Source organism: Mobula birostris, chromosome 25 (assembly GCF_030028105.1).
Source record: "Mobula birostris isolate sMobBir1 chromosome 25, sMobBir1.hap1, whole genome shotgun sequence".
NCBI classification, from domain to species: domain Eukaryota; kingdom Metazoa; phylum Chordata; class Chondrichthyes; order Myliobatiformes; family Myliobatidae; genus Mobula; species Mobula birostris.
In genome coordinates, this window is record NC_092394.1 from 53,213,146 (window position 1) to 53,233,971 (window position 20,826).

Sequence of the window (20,826 nt, forward strand, 5' to 3'; positions counted from 1 at the left end):
CTATAGATAAGGATAGGTATGGTCCTTGTGGGAGACTTTTAAATTGGAGTCAAGCAAATTATGAGGCATTAGGCAGGAACTGAGGAGCATTAATTGGGAACACCTTTTCTCTGACAAGTCCACATCAGACATGTGGAAGCTGTTTAAAGATCAATTGCACAGAGCACAGGAAAGGAATGTTCCTGTTAGAAGGAAAGACAGGAATGAGAAGATGAGAGAACCTTAGATGTTCAGAGAGGTGATGAATTTGGCCAAAAAGAAAAAGGAAAAGTATGTAAAGCTTTGGAAGTCAGGATCAAACAGAGCAGATGAGGAATTTAAAGAAGCCAGAAAAGAGCTAAAGAAGGGAATTAGGAAAGCCAGAAAGGGCCATGAAAGTAGGATAAAAGTGAATCCCAAGGCTTTCTGTACATATAGCAAAAGCAAGAGCATAATTAGGAAGAGGGTGGGACCACTCGAGAATAAAGGGGGAAACATTTGCTTGAGTACAGAGAATGCATCCTAGTCTGTGGCAGACGCAATCTCAATGGCTCTTCACATGGACTTAGATCACCTGGGCATTACAATTCCTATGTCAGGATGCTGTTCATTGACTATAGCTCAGCATTTAACACATTCCTTCCTACACTGCTGATTGATAAGCTACAGAACCTGGGCCTCTGCATCTGGAACCTGGGCCACAATCTGTGCGAATTGGTAATAATATCTCCTCCTCGCTGGCGATCAACACTGGCGCACCTCAGCGGTGTGTGCTTAGGCCACTGCTCTACTCCCTCTGTATGTCTACTCCCATGACTGTGTGTCTAGGCACAGCTCAAATGCCATCTAGAAATTTGCTGATGATACCAACTACTTTGTTGGCAGAATCTCAGATGGAGACAAGAGGGTGTACATGGGGAGATGTACCAGCTAGTTGAGTGGTACCGCAACAACAACCTTGCACTCAACGTCAGTAAGACCACCAAAGAGCTGATCATGGACTTCAGGAAGAGTAGGACAAGGGATTACAAAACAATCCTCAGAGGGATCAGAAGTAGAGAGTGAGCAATTTCAAGTTCCTAGGTGTCAAGATCTCTGAAGATCCAACCTGGTTCCAAAATATCGATGTAGTTATAAAGGCAGCAAGGCAGCAACTATATCTAATTAGGAGTTTGAGGAGATTTCATTTGTCACCTAAAACACTCAAAAATGTCTACAGATGTACCACGCAGAGCTTTCTGACAGGCTGCATCACTCTCTGGTATGGGGGGGCTACTGCACAGGACAGAAAGAAGCTGCAGGAAGTTGTATAATTAGTCAGCTCTATCTTAGTCATAGTCATAGTCATACTTTATTAATCCCGGGGGAAATTGGTTTACCAGCCTCCATAATATCCAAGACACCTACAAGGAGCGGTGCCTCAGAAAGGCAATGTCCATTGTTAAGGACCCCCAGCACCCAACACATGTCCTCTTCTCACTGTTACATCATGGAGCAGGTACAGGAGCCTGAAGACACACACTCAATGATTCAGGAACAGCTTCTTCCCCTCTGCCATCCGATTTCTGAATGGACATTGAACCCGTGAAGACTATCTCACTACTTATTATTATTTCTGTTTTTGCACCATTTTTAATTTAACTATTTAATACACAAATATACTTACTGTAATTGTTTTATCTCTATTATCATGTATCACATTGATCTGCTGCCACTAAGTTAGCAAGTTTCACGACATATGCTTGTGATATTAAACCAGATTCTAATTGTGATTCTGAAATGAGTGAGGTAGTTAATAAATACCTTGCTTCATTATTTACCAAGGAAAAGGACATGGAGGATCAGGAGATCTGAGCTGGAGGAATACGTTAGGGTTTCAGAGGTCAGGGAGGAGGAAGTGTTGGGTCTCTTAATGAGTACGAAGGAGGATAAGCCCCAAGGCTTGATAGGATTTACCAACGTTATTGAAGGAAGCTGGAGACGAGATTGCTGGTCCCTTGACTAGTACCTGTGTGTCCTCTCTAGTCACAGGTGAGGTCTCGGAGGACTGGCCAGTGGCTAATGTTGTACCTCTACTGAAGAAGGGAACAAGGGAGAACTATAGACTGGTGAGTCTCACTTCAGTTGTAGGGAAATTGCTGGAGAAGATTCTTTGGTATAGGATATATGAACATTTGGAAACCCACAGTAGCTGAGCAGTTTGCGCGACGCTATTACAGTTCGGGCGTTCAGAGTCTGGAGCTCAACTCCAATGTCGTCTGTACGTCCTCCCCATGGAATGCCTGTGGTTTCTCCAGACCCTCCAGTTTCCTCCCACAGGTTAGTAGGGTAAGTGTGGGGTTGCCGGGCGGTGCGGCTCAAAGGGCTGGAAGGGACCGTTTCACGCTATACCTCAGTAAATCAAATAAAATGAGCAAAACCAGCCTTTGGAACCAAATCTGGGTTATTAATAAATATAATGAGTAAAACCTGTGACCTCACACTGACACCTGATGAATACTTTCCTCTAATTTGAAAAATATTCACCACTACTCTCAAACTTACTTTTCTAAGTGCCCATTTTTGCCAGCGGGTTGACCATATCATATCATTAAATGCCACATACACATCATTAACTATACCACCCACATCAGCCCTCTCCATTGCTGAGTGAATCAAATGTGATTTATCTGTTGCTTGGGAACAGCAAGCGGCAAAAGCCTTGAACCAGAACAATGGGACAGAAACTCTCTGTTGCTGCACCTCAGCTTCTGTGTAGTTCGCGATACTGATAAATCCACGTTAGCACAGCGGCCCGAGGCAGGGCCATTTTCACACGTTGAGGGGGTCTTTAAATCAGTCAGGCAGAGTTTCTCTGCCACAGATCACAGGTGGAGCACTGAAGTAGTGACAGCTGGTTTAATGCAATCTGCCCGAATACTGAGAAAAACTGACCTCGTTTTAACCTTCCCAACCATTGTGAATAGGGTCATGCAGGGATCGCAAAGACAGTGACACACCACACTAATGTCCTGTTTCTCCTGTGCAGTGACATTTGGTTGGTGCAGTTAGTAAGCACACAATATGCAGAAACCTACTGATTCCCAATGACAGAGCCTCCACAGCTTCTCCAGACGTTCACCACACGGTGAAAAATTCCCCTTTATTTCAATGGTTACCTTTGATCTTCACTTCCCCAACCATGGGGAACATTAACTTTATACCAACCATATTAAGGCATTGAAAAATATTACCCATTGCAATGAGATTTTTCTAAGACCCTGAAGAGTACAAGGTCAATCACCACTGTGGGACAATTCCATTCCACCCCCCAGCACTGGGCATGCCCTGTTGATACCCACAGAGGGAAGGATCCACTTCCGAGATCCCAGTTGGTGTACATACATTTGCACCCCCGCACCGCATGACATTGATACAGCAAAGATTTGAAAATGTATGTGCATGGTCCCAACAACTGAATGCTTCCTGCACTGGAGTGGCATTCCCGAGTTCAGTACCTCAGAGATGTCATTACTATTTTAAGTGGATTGGCACCAATATCAAACCTTGGGCAGATTACTTCTTGTTCAGATCTTGGTGACCGTGCCCTTCACCTTACTTCAAGAAGGTCAAATCCTGACCCATTTAATTTAAAAATATTTTCACCCCTCCCCCCTTTCTGAATGAGCCAGTTATATCTACAATCACACCAGATCCTTCTCCACATTTAAAGGTAGGCTTTTGGGAACTTCTAACAAGTCATAACCCTTTTTGAATCTTCTCTTCCAGAAATACCAATTCCAAATTCTGAAATTAATTTTAAGCACCAAATGGTGTTTTATTTTGGCCTGGAACAACTTTGGTCGTAAACTACAAGATTAACTCACCTGGGAATCGCCCATATTGACCCGGCTGGACTCATTGGTGAGTCGTCTTGCTGATGACAGTGGTCCAGTTGAGTAGGGATAGCTTGGTAGGTCTGCACGGGCAGAGAGATTATTTCCAGAGGAACGTTCTTGGAGGGACAGCTTCCTGTTGGAAAGTTTGGGCCTCGGACCCACCTTCTTTGGCATGCTGCTTGTAGCCCTGTGGATGCTGGTGGGATCCTCAGCAAGGTGGCCCATTCCATTGGCTTGAGTGCTTCCTCCATCCTTTGTGTCGTCTAGATCCTGGAGCTTCAAGGACTGTTTCACACTGTCCATGTCTGCAGAAGCAGCTTCCTCAGACACCTGCACGGCAGCCACCTGCACAGCCAAGTCTTCCGACTGAGGATCTCCAACACCATCCATCTCCATGCCCTCGTTTTCGGAGTTCCTTTCCACAGCTGACATCATCACAATTTCGGAACCCAGCAGAAAGAAGCGATTTTGGAAGTCACCGCAACTCTCATGAGATTCTTGTTCTTAGAAGATTTCCCCAGTCCTACAGAGCTGAAATAAAGAATCAATTAAAGTTGAAGAAAGAGAATGGGAAAGCTCAGCCTACAATGTATAGCAGGGAATTGTCATTAATTAATACAGCACAACAGGAGGTATTTTGCTGCCTTTAATTCTTGGGTTTGTCCCACTCCACTGTTCTTTTCGCAAAGCCCCCAGATTGTGTTTTGAAAATATTTTTCCAATTATTCATCATTGAATGTGCTTCTGCTATCGCTGCAGATTAGAGCAACAGGAGACAATATCTCTGCAATTTATTTCATTCTTTTACCCAATTAAGATACATTATTTTAATAATTTTTCTCTATTTATGCCTCAATAAATCACATATGTAATTAGTCAATATAAATGGACATCTTCTTAGACCTATGCCAATGTTTCATTGATTTCAAGAACAACTCACTTTAAAACATCCTACATCCAATGAGTAAGCTGCAGACTTTTTAATTAATCAGCAGATTTGTCAAGCTTGACCTTGTGTTTAAAATCTCCCAAAGGAGCTCATGGGCTCGTAGGGTGAAACTAAGTGCTTGTAATTGAAAAATCAAGGTAAACAACAACATGATGGGTGTTAGGAGTCTACACCCATCAAAGACTTTCCAGCATTCAGTTTACAATACGAAGGTGCCAAATATATCAATAGCAAATCAGATTGCTTACTAAAGCTCAAAGCCCTTAAGGTCTGCTTTCCAAAGTCAGTTGAATCCCAGTTTTTCCATGTTAAACTTTAAACAGCGAAACAGTACTGCTGCTGAGTTCACCCTGGGCATCCAGTTAAAACACAAAGAATTCCGAGCTCTAATGATGTCTCCAGCTGTGAAGCACTGAACAAAGATTAAAGTAACATACAACGAACCGGAGGAACTCAGCTAGGGAAGCTGCATCTATTCAGATCAAGACCTTCTCTGGACGCTGACAAATCTGCTGAGTTCTTCCTGCGCTTTGTGGTAACTCTTGATTTCAGCAGTATTTTATGTCTCCAAAGAGTTAAAGTTTGGAAAACTCTGCAGCATTGCTCACTGTACAACAGTCTACTGTCCCCACCACAGTAAAAAGGTCCACCCAGGGCACGGTTGGCTTAATGCCACTCAACTCTGCTTAGCGCCAAGGAAAACCCATGCAACTCAGACCAGGCACTGGCAGCTTCTAATCGAAAGAGACTCAAATGAGGTTTAAGAACAAGGGGATCTAACCATACAGAAACACTAATTCCTGAAAAAAAAATGTACATTAATAAGGTTATAACAGAGACAACAATCCACCAGAATTAGAATTCAAAAGCTGGGAAGAAACATTCAGCTTAAAAAGAAGTTTAGGTAGCCAACTCAGAAAAAACTGACAATAAACAGCTGTCAAATTGAAGCATGAAGGCAATCGATAATCATAATCAGTTATCACACAGAAATGCATTCTCAGAGAACCTCCCTGGAATGAAAGAAGCTTACACATTGAGGATTAAAACAGCAAAGAAAAACATTCACCGAATGAGTAACAGAAGAACTATGTATACTCTGATAAATGGAACAGCATATTGCTGAGGGAAAAACACAGAATCCAAATGGAAAACACATGTTTGAAACAAGATCTACCAGTATTACCATTGAAATTTTGCCGGTGATAAAGATGAGAACTCCTAGCAACTGTGACTCCACTTAATTATTAGTAATTAATTATCATCCAATGACAGCACATTCACAATGTAATTTCAATCTGTGCTGCACTATCAGCCTGCAATAAACACAACGTTCAGTATTTTACAAAACCTTGTACATAACACTGCCATGACGAGGGAAAGCCAGACATTACAAAGTATTCTAATGACCTTGGAGCTTAATCTCCATTTACTGAGCTTATTCTCCAGCTGGTAGAATAATTAAACAGGCAAGATCCATTGGCTTGTGAAGACACTAATCAGTCTTCAGCTCCTCACACACAAATGAATTACAGTCCAATTAAAAACATACTTTAAAATTCTGTGTAGGCTGACTGTGGAGCAATGTGTTTTGCCTTTGAAAATAATCACCACTCTTCAGATGCAAAGCCTCGAGAGAGAGATGCAGCTTATTAACAATGTCATTTTAAATATATTGAAGAGATGAGCACGAACACGAGTAGCTTTCTCTGTTTATTCCTGGTGCAGCTACTGATGTATCTTGTTGACATGAAACGAAGGCTCCTTTTGCTCCATTTGTACCGAAGGTACCACTGCAAGCCATCCAGTGACACAGCTCCCCCTGGGTCAGATGGGATAATGCTCCTCGTGCTACCTCCCTCCTTGTGACAGCGGCAGGAGCCCCGAGAGTTTGCCTTCAGTTAGTTCCCGACTGACCCAAATGTCTTTGCGCTGTTACACAAAGCAAATCTGATCTTCTCAGTTCGGAAAGTTTTGATGACACCACCCCCCCTGGCCTTTTGAGATATAGTGTGGGGTCTCAACTGTGCTGTTGAACAGACCGTTTTTAACGTCGCCATTGTGCCTCCTGTTTCTGGACGGAATGGTTCACACCGTGTTTGCCAGGAAAGGCCAAGACAGGCCGCTGCATGTGTTCGTCACTTTCATCGGAAGCCCTTCAGCTGATGTAAACTGTTACAAAGGCACTCTGTATTTGCACTGTTACTAAATGGTGCAATTGTTCAGTGGCCTTGGGACATTGAAAATCATTACCTTCCACTCCCCAGAACTCCCCCATCCCTCCCATAACTTCTCCATGATTCCCCTGCAAATCCCCTCCAACATCACATTTTCCAGCCTCCTTACTTGACTTCTCCCCCTATGCTGTAATTTCCTCCTGCACACCATTCAGTTTCTTCCTCTGTGAAAATCCCCTGGGCCCCTTTTCCCCCACAAGCGACTGGTTTAGGTGCCTGTTCCACCTCTCCCGCAGTCTGAATGATGCCTCCGAGCCCTGGTCCCTACCAAAGCTCAGCCTGAGCTGAGGAATGTTAATGCTGGACAGTGGTCCAGACAAGGGTACCTGAGAAAGGCAATGCTTCCAGCTGCTGTTGTTAAAGACTGCACACCAAGCAATGCCTATTGGACACACTCAGCTCAGCTTTAATTAAAGCATCAATTTACCTTTGCAGCGAACATGCACTTTCCAGGCAGAGATCTATAATAAGCACCCAGTTCCGCTTGCACAGCGTCATCAGCAAAACCCAGATTCCTCCAGCATCAGTACTGTGATATAAACACAGCCGGGGGAAAATTACAGAAAAAAACTGTGCTTTAATAGTCCTCCCCCTTAATTAGTGAAAGAATATGTGAGTCAGTGTGTCCTAATGCTTTCTGATCACCAAACTGGAAAATGGAGTTTTTTAGAAATTGAAAATGGGGTTGTACTTATTTGTCACACATATACCAAGACAAAGTGAAGTCCATCACCTGCATCAACAACCAACACGGTCTGCAGATATTCTTTCCCAGAAGTGTTGCTATGCCCTCAGTGCCAACATAGCAAGCCCACAACCTACTAAACTTAACCTGTATGTCTTCACAATGTGGGAGGAAACAAGAGCATCTGGATGAAACCCACAGTTATGAGGACAACATACAAACTCCTTACAGACAGCAGCGTGAAGATGTTCTTCTTACAGACACAAGAGACTGAAGATGCTGGAAACTGGTGCACAAAAAGAAAGAACAATCTGTTGGAAGAACTTAGCAGGACAGGCAGCATCTGTGAAGGTAGAGGGATGGTCGATGTTTCAGGTCAAAACCCTGCATCAGGACTGAGAGTGGAGAGGTGAGATGGCCAGCGTAATGAGATGAGAAGGAGGGGTGATAGCTGGCTGTCGTTTTCTTTCTCCACACTCAGTTCCGATGCAGGGACTCAACCCATAATGTCAACTATCCCTCTGCCTCCACGGATGCTGGCTGACCCATTCTGTTCCTGCTGCAGTTTGTATCTCTTCCCCTCCAACAGCTCCTTAGGACTCAGGACAGACGATGACTTGTTTCCACTGCAGTTCACTGCGTTTGGAATCAGAATGAGAATGCGGCCCATTACCCGTCTTATATGATGTGAAATATGATGTTTTGCCACAATAATAATACAGTGTAAATACATACAATTTCTATAAATGACAAGTTCAGTGCAAAAAGGAAATAATGAGGGTAGTGTCCATGGGCTGATGAACGGTTCAGAAATCTGATGGCAGAGGGGAAGGAGCTTCAGGCTTGTGTTCCTCCTCCCTGATGGTACAGTAGTAACGAGAACAGGGCACATCTTGGATAGCAAGGGTCCTCAACTATGGATGCTAACTTCTGGAGGCACCACCTTTTGAAGATGCCCTCAACGGTGGGAAGGTCAAGGTCGTGATAGGATGAGCTGAGCCTACAGCTCTGTAGCCTCTTTCAACCCAGCACACCAAGCTAAGGTGCCACCAGTCAAAGGACATCTGTAGAAATTTGCAAGTCTTTGGTGACATATCCAATCCCCTCAGACTCCGAATGAAGTTGAACCAGTGGCATGCCTCTTTCATGATTGCATCAATGTGTTGGTTCCAGGAGAGTCTGATCAGCCTCTGTACAAAGCACAACATCTTACAGTGATGGGACAGGAGTTGCCTGACGGGGTACAGACAAGCAGTTCTGGGCTCTGATAGCATGGCTGCACAATGGACAGAGTTTCAGGGCTAAAGAAAGCAAAGCTGTTACCTGCCAGAACAGACCTGCGCCTCCCCAGTCACCTGTAACTGAAGCCACCTATAACTCACAGTAACTATGTGCTCGGGTACCAGAGAACATCTGGGTATGTGCAGGCTTCCTCTCCGTTTACCAAGCCGACTTCATGCTTGAGCCAAGAGTCCGCCAACCCAGATCAGGAAAGATCAGACCACTTTGAGATTAAGTTCTACCCATGTTGTTGTGTTATGTGGAAGAATTTCAGAGAAACATAAAAACATAGAAAATCTACAGCACAATACAGGCCCTTCAGCCCACAAAATTGTGCTGAACATGTCCCTACCTTAGAAATTACTAGACTTACCCATAGCCCTCTATTTTACTAAGCTCCATGTACCTATCCAAAAGTCTCTTAAAAGACCCTATCGTATCTGCCTCCACCACCGTTGCCGGCAGCCCATTTCACACACTCACCACGCTCTGCATAAAAAACTTACCCGACATCTCCCCTCTACCTACTCCCCAGCACCTTACACCTGTGTCCTCTTGTGGCAACCATTTCAGCCCTGGGAAAAAGCCTCTGACTATCCACACGATCAATGCCTCTCATCATCTTATACACCTCTATCAGGTCACCTCTCAACCTCCGTCGCTCCAAGGAGAAAAGGCCGAGTTCACTCAACCTATTCTCATAGGGCATGCTCCCCAATCCAGGCAACATCTTTGTAAATCTCTTCTGCACCCTTTCTATGGCTTCCACATCCATCCTATAGTGAGGCGACCAGAACTGAGCACAGTACTCCAAATGGGGTCTAACCAGGGTCCTATATAGCTGCAACATTAGCTCTCTGCTCCTAAATTCAATTCCATGATTGATGAAGGCCAATACACCGTACGCCTTCTTAACCTCAGAGTCAACCTGCACAGCTGCTTTGAGCATCCTATGGACTCGGACCCCAAGATCTCTATGATCCCCTGCACTGCCAAGAATCTTACCATTAATGCTATCTTCTATCATCATATTTAACCTACCAAAATGAACCACCTCACACTTACCTGGGTTGAACTCCATCTGCCACTTCTCTGCCCAGTTTTGCATCCTATCAATGTCCCGTTGTAACCTCTGACAGCCCTCCACACTATCCACAACACCAACCTTTGTGTCATCAGCAAATTTACTAACCCACCCCTCCACTCAGTCGGTCTCTCCACCATTCATCCCTGCATGACATTCAGAGACACAGAGAAATCAGGAAGTGAAACTGGAGTGCGACATTAGCATGGAAAAGTTTCCAGGTAAATGTAGCAGCTACTTCGGTCTTACAGAGGCTACCTGACGGTTCAGGTGACCCAGGTTCTATCCTGAACTCAGGCACTGTCTGTGTAGACTTGATGTGTGACATTCTCCTTACCCGAGGTGCTTCAGATTCCTCACTTCCCTACGAGAGCAGGTTGGAGGGTTAATTGCCCACCGCGAGTTGTCCTCAGCTAGAGAGCGGGAGAATCTGGGGGGATTTGATGGTAGAGTGGGAAACATAAAATAGGATTGGCGTCAGATTGGGGTGAATGGGATGTCTGGTAAAGGGTCGGCTGAAGGCTACAATTCTACACCCACAACCCCTGTTTGTATTGCTCCAACCCCATCCCCATGCTGGTCCACACTGCCTACGTCCAGCCACAGGGAGCCAGCCATGTGGATTCAGTACAGGTAGAATCAAGAGTGGCACTCTGGGCCAGTGTGCTGAGGACAGTCTATAGGCAGATAGGGCACCCTGGGCCAGTGCGCTGAGGACAGGTCCTGGCAGATAGGGCACTCTGGGCCAGTGCGCTGAGGACAGGTCCTGGCAGATAGGGCACTCTGGGCCAGTGCGCTGAGGACAGGTCCTGGCAGATAGGGCACTCTGGGCCAGTGCGCTGAGGACAGGTCCTGGCAGATAGGGCACCCTGGGCCAGTGCGCTGAGGACAGGTCCTGGCAGATAGGGCACTCTGGGCCAGTGCGCTGAGGACAGGTCCTGGCAGATAGGGCACTCTGGGCCAGTGCGCTGAGGACAGGTCCTGGCAGATAGGGCACTCTGGGCCAGTGCGCTGAGGACAGGTCCTGGCAGATAGGGCACTCTGGGCCAGTGCGCTGAGGACAGGTCCTGGCAGATAGGGCACTCTGGGCCAGTGCGCTGAGGACAGGTCCTGGCAGATAGGGCACTCTGGGCCAGTGCGCTGAGGACAGGTCCTGGCAGATAGAGCACTCTGGGCCAGTGCGCTGAGGACAGGTCCTGGCAGATAGGGCACTCTAGGCCAGTGCGCTGGGGAGTCTCAGGGCAGGTAGCCTCACACACTCAGCCACACTGGAACAGTTTCTGGCATACAATTTGTTGTCCTTGAACTCATTCAGTCGGACACATACTGCGGAACATCCCCCTTATTATAAGCCCTTGTCTGGGGCTGCTGTTAGTCTGCAAACGGATTTCACCAGCAGACATGAAAATTATCTTAATTATCTCAGTGCGAGTTCAAATACTGTCAAAGAATGCTGCTGATGATTTCTTCACTGCAAAAAATATCTCAATAACATTAAGGGCTTCAAGTGAAAACCTTGAAATAAAAATTTATCTTTTCTTTTTATATTTCTGAAGTTGAGATATTGAAAGAATGCAATTCTGGGATACAGACTTGCAGAGCTTTTATCTGAAAAGCAACTTGGGCTTGTCAATGAGGGACTTTCGAAAATTGATGCAAGACCAACCAATACAAATCAATCTCCGAGCACATTAAGAAACGTTTTAGATTAACATGTCATGTTTAACATCAACATGTTTTAAATTAGATATAAATATCAACATTTTACAAGAATGCTACTAGACTGGAGGGACTGAGTAACAGGGAGAGGTTGGCAGGCTGGGACTTTCTCCGACGCTCCGAGGAGTACACAGGGATGAATCTCTGGAGGTGGACAAAACCATGAGGACCATGCATCAGGTGATTGCACATGGGCTTTTACCCAGGAAAGGGGAACTAAAATCGAGGCAGTTTAGGTTTATGATGACATTTACAAAGCACCTGTTCGGCACTTCATTCAGAGGGTGATGTGTACGGAATGAGCATTTGTCACAGGTACAATAATACCATTTGGATAAGTACGTGGATAGCAGTGGTTCAGAGGGAAATTGTCCAAACACAGACTAAAGGGACGAACTCGGTGGGCACCATGCTCAGCCAGTGTGGATGGTTTGGGCCAAGGGACGTTCGATGCTCCATTACCCCATGATTCTCGAGAGCTCTGTGTCAGGTTCTATCAAATGCTCAGTACTCATTGCATCAAGTTAGGAAGGCACGGGCAGACCTTTTGCTGTTCCATAATTCTACAGGCTGGTTGGTGAGCAAAACTAAAATTAATATAATAGCATGGATTGATAATTATTAAACAGACAGGATTAAATGGGATTTAATGCATTACATCATTGACTCCACCGGCAATCTATTGAAGTGGTTGTAAAGGTCACAGGAACTCCTGAGATCACTGCCTTGTCCACTAAACCACCTCTGGGAGAGTCACCCTTGAACCTGGAGTTCGCAGCGATGAGGCAAAGGGCAGGAATAGGTACATAAGCTTGGCTTTGCTCCTGGGCACTAAATAGGCTTGAACCAGAAATATTCAGCAATGGACAGACTGCATCCCCCTCTTAACAAGTTCAAACAGCACCTTGCATTATACATCCTAACCAGATGTTAAAATAAAGAAAATTTAGAGCCTTGTGCCAGTTAAAGGCGACAAACCCCAAATATATCAATGAGAATCAAGTGACTCTTGCTGTCCAATGCAACTCTGGGCTATGCTATCTTAACAAGAACTAATCAAGCCTTTAAGAGTGTGTCTCCCCTCAACCCACAGATTTTCCTGCAGAATACAATTTAAGGGCCCCGCTTGTTGGCCATTGTCAATTGAAGTCAGATTGTTACACACTGGAGGAAGCATTCCAACAGACCAAACTACCTGGCTGATACATCCAGTATTCTATTTGGCAGATCCTGTGTTTTCCTCAGACCCTGGTCTTACTTCAGATTATCCTTAAGCAGGACATTTAAAATATAATACGTCCAATGAAGATAAACAATGTGTATCTTTTAAAATGCTAAACAATAATTTGAAAGCAAAGCCTTTGCTTCTAAATAGAATGTGCTCTTTGCTGGTGCAGCTGAAGGAGTCAGCTACAGGCCTAGTCATCCAAGAATGCATTTCCCGCACAATCCCCCAGTATGGAGGATCTTGAGGAAGGGTGAAGACCAGCAAAGGCTGTGGATTGGAGGAGTGGTGGGGGGTGGGCTGCTTCAACTAAAGAGTTCTGTTGAGAGTTAAATAATACTGAAGATCTGGGATGCACCATTCAGGCATCTAATCAAGACCCTGATCAGCTTAAAAGGTTCTCTGCAACTAGACAGTGTTGAGCCCCGAAAAGAAACTCCGAGAAACGCAGGAAAACAGGTGGATAGCAGTGATACCCAGGTAGAGGTGTTTCCAGACAGGTGTGTGTCACAGTGATACACAGGTAGAGGTGTTTCCAGACAGGTGTGTGTCACAGTGATACACAGGTAGATGTGTTTCCAGACAGGTGTGTGTCACAGTGATACAGAGAGGTGTTTCCAAACAGAGGGATTGCACAGTGATACACAGGTAGAGGTGCTTGCTGACAGCTGGAGTGACCAGGTTTAATCCTGACGTAGGGTGCTGTCTGTTTAGAGTTTGCACGTTCTCCCCGTGACTTCATGGATGTTTCAGTTTGCTTCCTCCTCCCAAAGGCTCAGGTTGGCACGTCAATTGCCTGCTGTAACTTGTTCCCAGTGTGTAGATGAGTGGCAGGGTCTGGAGAGAATGGATGGAAATGCTGGGAGAATAAAATGGGCTTGTGTAGGATTTGTGTGACTGGGTGAATGATGGTCAGCAGAGACCCAGAGGGCCAAAGGGTCTGTGGCAATTGTGTGATCCTTCCTCTGATAATCCATTCATGGCGGAGATCTCATCCAACCCTACCCAATCCCAACTCCTCCCTACACCTGGTACTTCTCAACAAACTCTAACACAACCATTAAACTCATCAGACCCAGTGTTAACCACTCCTTTGTATAATGCTACTTCTGTTCCGGAGGAGCACACATCAGTGTCCAGCATCTTCTGCTAATTGCACCCTTCTCTTGAGCACTGAGCTCAGGAAGTCACTGTATTCATTGGGACTGTGTGTCAATGAGTGAGTGCAGTGGGGAGCGACGGGAAGGATGAAGAGTCCTCCTAGCAGGGACTCGACGCACTTGACCCACTCCCAAGAGTCATTAGCGCGCACACAGGCACACACAGAGAGTTGAGTCTCTTTTCTTTGGGAAAGTTAAACACAAGAGCTGATCCATCAGAGGAAACCGCATGATTAAGTGTGAAATTGTTTCCACTAGCGGGGCAGTTGAATGGCAGGAGTCATCAATCTAAGGGGAGGGAGGGAGGGAACGTCGACTCAGACCATGAGAGGCCTGCGTCGGGCATTTTCATGCCTTACAAGGCGCAGATTGGAAGTCTGTGTGGGGTGCCACTCCTCACACAGAATAGAGCAATGTGTGGTTAAATGCCTTGCTCAAGGGCACAAACAGGCTGCCACAGCTGAGGCTCGAACTAGCAACCTTCAGATCACTAGACGAACACCTTAACCACTTGGCCACGTGCCCAACAATCTAAACCTCACACCAACAACAGAGTATTGAAGAAAATGCATCCGATCCCGTGCAGAGTGGAGCCCCTGACTCCCTCGTGGAAGGCTCCAATCAATAGGCTGGATGCATTTTGCAGAACAAGTCTGAAAGAGAAAGGCATGCTGATCCGACAGGGTGACTCGGGCTGCAGGTAGCCCTTCGGGAGTATCAACTAGTAGAGATCCATGTGAGGAACAAAATAGAAAGCAGATGGTTGGGTCCACTGATAATAAAGATATCTTTGGAGACCTCAACAGGAGATGGACTGAGGTAGAAGAAGAGTGTGGGAGAGAGCCATCTTTGTGTTTGGAGAGACATGGGGGTGATATGCTCAGGTCTGAACCAGCTAGGACATCAGCAGTGCAGCAAACTTCAGGCTTAGACCATGAGCAGAGCCTGTAACCATGACAACAGTCTGCAGCAGACATGAAGAATAGGGCTTCAGGCATTTAAATGCTAAACTAGAAGAAATTAGACATCATCTACAACTAAACATCAGCCAGGATGTGGGTCTCTGCAAGGGTCAGGGAAGAGGTGGCGACATGAAGATACGGGATGTGTTGCTGGCTCTGCCACAAGTTGATATTTGGCTGGGATGAGCAGAACTATGAACTGACACCCTGGCATCCCAGGCTTTGGTGAGAATGGCCACATGCCACAGAGAAGCTTCAGCAGCAATGACCGCCCACCTATAACACACAGAACTGGGTTCACATTTAAAGTTCAAAGTAAATTTATTAACAAAGTACATACATGTCAGCATATATAACCCTGAGGTTCATTTTCTTGCTAGCATACTCAATAAACTCATAATAGAACAGCAACTGTAACAGAAGCAATGAACGGCCGCCCCAACTTGGGTGTTAAACCAGTGTGCCAAGTCAACAAACTGTGCAAGTATAAAAGAAAGAAATAATAATAAATACACATTAAGTATCAAGAACATGAGATGAAGAGTTCTTGAAAGTGAGTCCATAGGTTGTGGGAACAGTTGAGTGAAGCTATCCCCTTTGGCTCAAGCCTGATGGTTGAGGAGCGATAATGTTTCTGAACCTGGTGGTGAGAATCCAGAGGCTCCTGTACCACCTTCCTGATGGCAGTAGCGAGAAGAGACCATGACCTGATACCAGATGCTGCTCTCCTGTGACAACTCTCCATGTAGATGTGCTCAGTGGTGAGGACAGCTTTCCCTGTGATGGACTGGGCATTATCCATTACCTTTTGGGGAATTTTCTGTTGGTGTTTCCATACCAGACTACAATGCACTCTCCACCACACATCCGCAGAAGTTTGTCAAAGTTTTAGATGTCATTCCAAATCTTCACAAACTCATAAGGAAGTAGATGTACTCGTGTGCTTTCTTCATAATTACACTTGCATGCTGGGCCCGGGACAGGTTCCACAGAAATTATAGTATCAAGGAATATACGTCTCTACCTCTGATCCTCTGATAACTGGCCCATGGACCTCCGGTTTGCTCCTCCCAAAGTCAATAATCAGCTCCTTGGTCTTGCTGACATTGGGTAAGAGGTTGTTTTTGTGGCACCCCTCAGCAAGATTTTCAATCTCTCTCTCCCATATGCTGATTCCTCACCACCTTCGATTCAGCGTACCACAGTGGTGTCACAGCAAACTTGAAAATGGTATTGGAGCTGTGCTTAGCCACACAGTCTCAAGTGTTGAGCGAGTAGAGCAGGGGACTAACCACACAGCCTGGTAGTGCACCTGTGCTGATGGAGATTGTGGAAGAGATGTTGTTGCAATCTGAACTGACTGGGGTCCACAAGTGAGGAAATTGAGGATCCAATTGCACAAGGAGGAATCAAAACAAAGGTCTTGAAGCATATTGATTAATTTTGAGGTGATGATGGTATTGAATACCAAGTTGTAGTCAATAGAGAACATCTTAATGTACATATCTTTGCTGGCCCAATGTTCTCAAGTTGAGTGAAGGGCCAATGAGATGGCATCTGCTGGGCACCCGTTGCTCCTGCAGGCAAATTGGAGCGGATCCAAATTGATTCTCAGGCAGGAGTTGATATGCTTCATCGCCGACCTCTCAGAACACTTCATCACAGTGGATGTAAGTGCTACTGGATGGTAGTCATTGAGGCAGATTACAACTTTCTCCTAAGGCACCAGTATAATTGAAGCCTGCTTGAAGCAGGTAGATACCTCAGACTGTCGACGTGAGAGGTTAAAGATCTCAGTGAGCACTCCGGCCAGTTGATCAGCACAGGTCTTTAGTATTTGGTCTCGTACTGTGTCCGGGCTGGATGGCACAGCGTCTGAGCCGGATGGCACCGCGTCTGGGCTGGATGGTTTTCGTGTTCACCCTCCTGAAGGCTCCTAGCACGTCAGCCTCAGAGACTGATCCTGTGATTTCATCGGGGCTGTGGGAGTTTGTTATGGTTCCTCCATGCTTTGATGGTCAAAACCAACATAGAAGGCATCAAGCTCACCTGGAAGCAAAACCCTGTTGTCACCCATGTCACTTGATTTTACTTTACAAGAGGTGATTGCATTCAAGCCCTGTCACAACAGCTGAGCATCCTTCGTTGATTCCAGTTTAGTCCGGAATTGCCGTCGCCCATGAGATGGCTTTCTGGAGATCGTACCTGGATCCTTTGTAACCTTCTTGGCCCTCAGCAGATTACAGATCTCATGGTTCATCCAACTCGCTACCAAACCCACCTCCCCCCCAGCATCAATGTCATCCTCAAAATCAGATGTCTCATTAGAGACCCCCATAACCCAGCTCATGGCCTCTTCTCATTGCTACCATCGAGGAGACACACATTTCTAAAACGCACATTTTAGAAACAGCTTTTCTCCACAGCCACCAGATTTCTGAATGGACAATGAACCCATTGTACAGTACCTCAGTAATTTTTTTCTTTTTTTTGCTCCCTTTTTGCACTAAATTTAAATATACAATTTAATTCGGATTTAATTGTCATTCTCCAAACGGGACCGCATTACGAAATAATTTATTGTAATTTATAGCTCTGCATTTTCGTGTATTGCAATGTACTGCTGCCACAAAACAACACATTTGGCGACATATGCCAGTGATATTAAACCTGATTTGATTCGGAATCATCAGTGACAATATACGCACATGCCTAGGAAATCCCTCAATCAGGAATATTTCAGCAAAATAAATGTTCGGTGTCAAACTATGATTAACCCACACTGTAGGAAATTCTTTTAACAGTTACTAGCAATCGCTTTTTGTCAATTTTATTTTATAAGATAAAGTTCAATCTCATCCAACAGAAATGACTGACAGACCACAATGTCACTATGGCAACATTGTTTTAGCTACAGGTGCTCTAATTGGAGTAAAACACTTTCTGTCTAACACTGATAAGTATACTTCACGTATATTTAATAACACACCAATTCCTATAAACAATCTGATGGAACATTCTGTGAGCAACAATCTTTTACACGCGCTGTGTCTCATATAGATATTCATTCTCAAATAAGGCGTTCCTTGGCGAGGTCAGTACTCACCGCCCCGAGATGCTGGTACCGAGCCAGCTTTGTTAACCATTGCAGATGCACTTGTGAACGTGCTCCCACACTGCTGTTGGGCTGGGAGTGCCAGCATTTAAACCCAGCCATATTGACGAACCAGTAATACGTTCCCACGTCAGGATGCGTGCATCTCCAGGGAACCCCTCACGATGTATTCCATTGGAGCCTACTGCTCTGGCCTTTTTGATGAGAGGCTGAAAGACTGGGAGGTGCAGACTGAGGAACCGGGGTATGCAACTGTAGTGCATTTTGTAAATGGATTTTTCAAAGTCACAGTAAATTTATCAAAGTATGTATATGTCACCATGTACTACACTACCTTGAGACACATTTTCTTGCAGGCATTTACAGAAAAATTTTTAAAAAGCAGTATTGTGAAAAAGACATGCATTGAGTTTAGGAGCCGAGAGGTAATGTTACAGCTATATAGGACCCCGGTCAGACCCCACTTGGAGTATTGTGCTCAGTTCTGGTCACCTCACTGCAGGAAGGATGGGGAAACTACAGAAAGGGTTCAGAGGAGATTTACAAGGATGTTGCCTGGATTGGGGAGTATGTCTTATGAGAATAGGTTGAGTGAACTCGGCCTTTTCTCCTTGGAGCGACGGGGGATGAGAGGTGACCTGGTAGAGGTGTATAAGATGATGAGAGGCATTGATCATGTGGATAGTCAGAGGCTTTTTCCCAGGGCTGAAATAGCTAGCACAAGAGGGCACAGTTTTAAGGTGCTGGAGAGTAGGTACAGAGGAGATGTCAGGGGTAAGTTGTTGTTTTTTTTTTTACGCAGAGAGTGGTGAATGCATGGAATGGTCTGCCAGCAATGGTGGTGGTGGATACAATAGGGTCTTTTAAGAGACTCCTGGATGGGTACATGGAGCTTAGAAAAATAGAGGCTATGGGTAACCCTAGGTAATCTCTAAAGTAAGTACACGTTCAGCACAGCATTGTGGGCCGAAGGGCCTGCATTTTGCTGTAGGTTTTCTATCTTTCTATGTAACTAAAGAGTGACAAAAAACAATGTGCAAAAGAAACATCAATGTATGAACACATTATCCTTTTGCCAACGCTTGGAGGAAAGGGTATGGTTCACAGCACCCCGTATTCATTGCTTTGGCAAATTGGGAGGGAAGTATATTGGGAATTTGCTTGTTAATCACTTCTTTCAATCTATAACCAAAAACTCATCATTATGTATGTAAATTATGAGCCTGCTATACCTTAAGAGGGAGTGAATAGTTTGACTTTATCTTGCTTTACCACTAACAGAGACAGAGTTAGAATTGGAATATAAGCAGGCATCTCAAATGAGACTTTCTGTCGGAAGTATTAGGTCCTGCTCGTCAATCTTCCTTCGTCATTTCCTGATATACCTGCTCTCAGACACAACACAAGGAGTCATTCCATTACCTTAAACCTGAAACAGGACTGAGGTTTTCCTGAGAGAAATACTTCTGAGCACTAAAAACAAACGTTATCAACGTCCACATTCGTAACTGTCACAAAACTGTTTGTGGAGCTGCATCAGGCAAAGCCAGCCAGTCAGAATCTGCATAGGCATCTGAAAGCCTAGAGAGTGGAGTTTCCAGGAAAACCCAGGGAAGCATATCCTATCCAATCTCTTCAACCATTTCTTCTTTTCTCCCCTTCAAACGGCCTTTGGTCTCCTCTCCCAGCTGTCCACCCTTCCCTCTTATTCTCTGCTCACCCACTGTCTCGTCAATCTCCCTTCTCTCAGCCCCCTATCACTCCTTCCTTTGAAAGTCTCCCTCCCCTCCCACTCGTCAACCTTGCCCTCACTCCTACTCGTCATCATCACCCTCCCCTCCCACTCGTCGTCCTTGCCCTCACTCTCACTCGTCGTCCTCGCCCTCACTCCCACTCATCATCATCGCCCTCCCCTCCCACTCGTCATCATCGCCCTCACTCCCACTCGTCATCCTCGCCCTCACTCCCACTCGTCGTCTTTGCCCTCACTCCCACTCGTCGTCCTCGCCCTCACTCCCACTCGTCGTCCTCGCCCTCACTCCTACTCGTCGTCCTCGCCCTCACTCCTACTCGTCGTCCTCGCCCTCACTCCTACTCCTCGTCCTCACCCTCACTCCTACTCCTCGTCCTCGCCCTCCCCTACTCGTCGTCCTTGCCCTCCCTTACCACTCGTCGTCCTCGCCCTCCCCTACCACTTGTCGTCCTCACCCCATCCTCATTTCCCTTCCTACCACTGCACATTCTCTCCCCCATCCACCTCTCTATCCCTAACCCATATTGCTCTTACCCCTCTCACTCAGCCTCCCAGCCGCCTCTCTCTCATTGTCACTCTCTCTCTCTCCCATCCTTCAAATATTCTCACCCATTTCACCCTTCTTCATACCCCCAACTCTTCCTTTTCCCCCCTCCACTCCCTTTTCTTTCTTGGCTTTCCATTTCTATAATGCACTCTCTGCCATTTGTACCCTCTCTTCTCTGACTCCCTCTCACACTCGAAACCTCTGACTCTTGTGCTTCTCGTACCTCAATGCAGCTCCCTGTCTGGCATCACC

General features: G+C 45.6%; 1 protein-coding gene across 11 annotated transcripts in view; it reads right to left on the bottom strand.

Moving 5' to 3' along the window:
- The window catches only part of camkk1a (calcium/calmodulin-dependent protein kinase kinase 1, alpha a), a 236,466-nt gene that overhangs the window by 143,531 nt on the left and 72,109 nt on the right, over positions 1–20,826 (bottom strand). For 8 of the 11 annotated variants that reach the window (XR_011883155.1, XM_072243529.1, XM_072243524.1 and 5 more), the window contains one exon: positions 3,846–4,388. Coding sequence is in view for 9 of the 11 variants with exons in the window: in XM_072243529.1 (XP_072099630.1) it covers positions 3,846–4,292 (447 nt within the window). In the remaining 2 variants the exon portion in view is untranslated. Of the gene's footprint in view, positions 1–3,845; positions 4,389–5,243; positions 5,263–20,826 lie in introns of those variants that run through there. The other 3 variants (XM_072243530.1, XM_072243528.1, XM_072243535.1) reach the window with 3 other exon arrangements.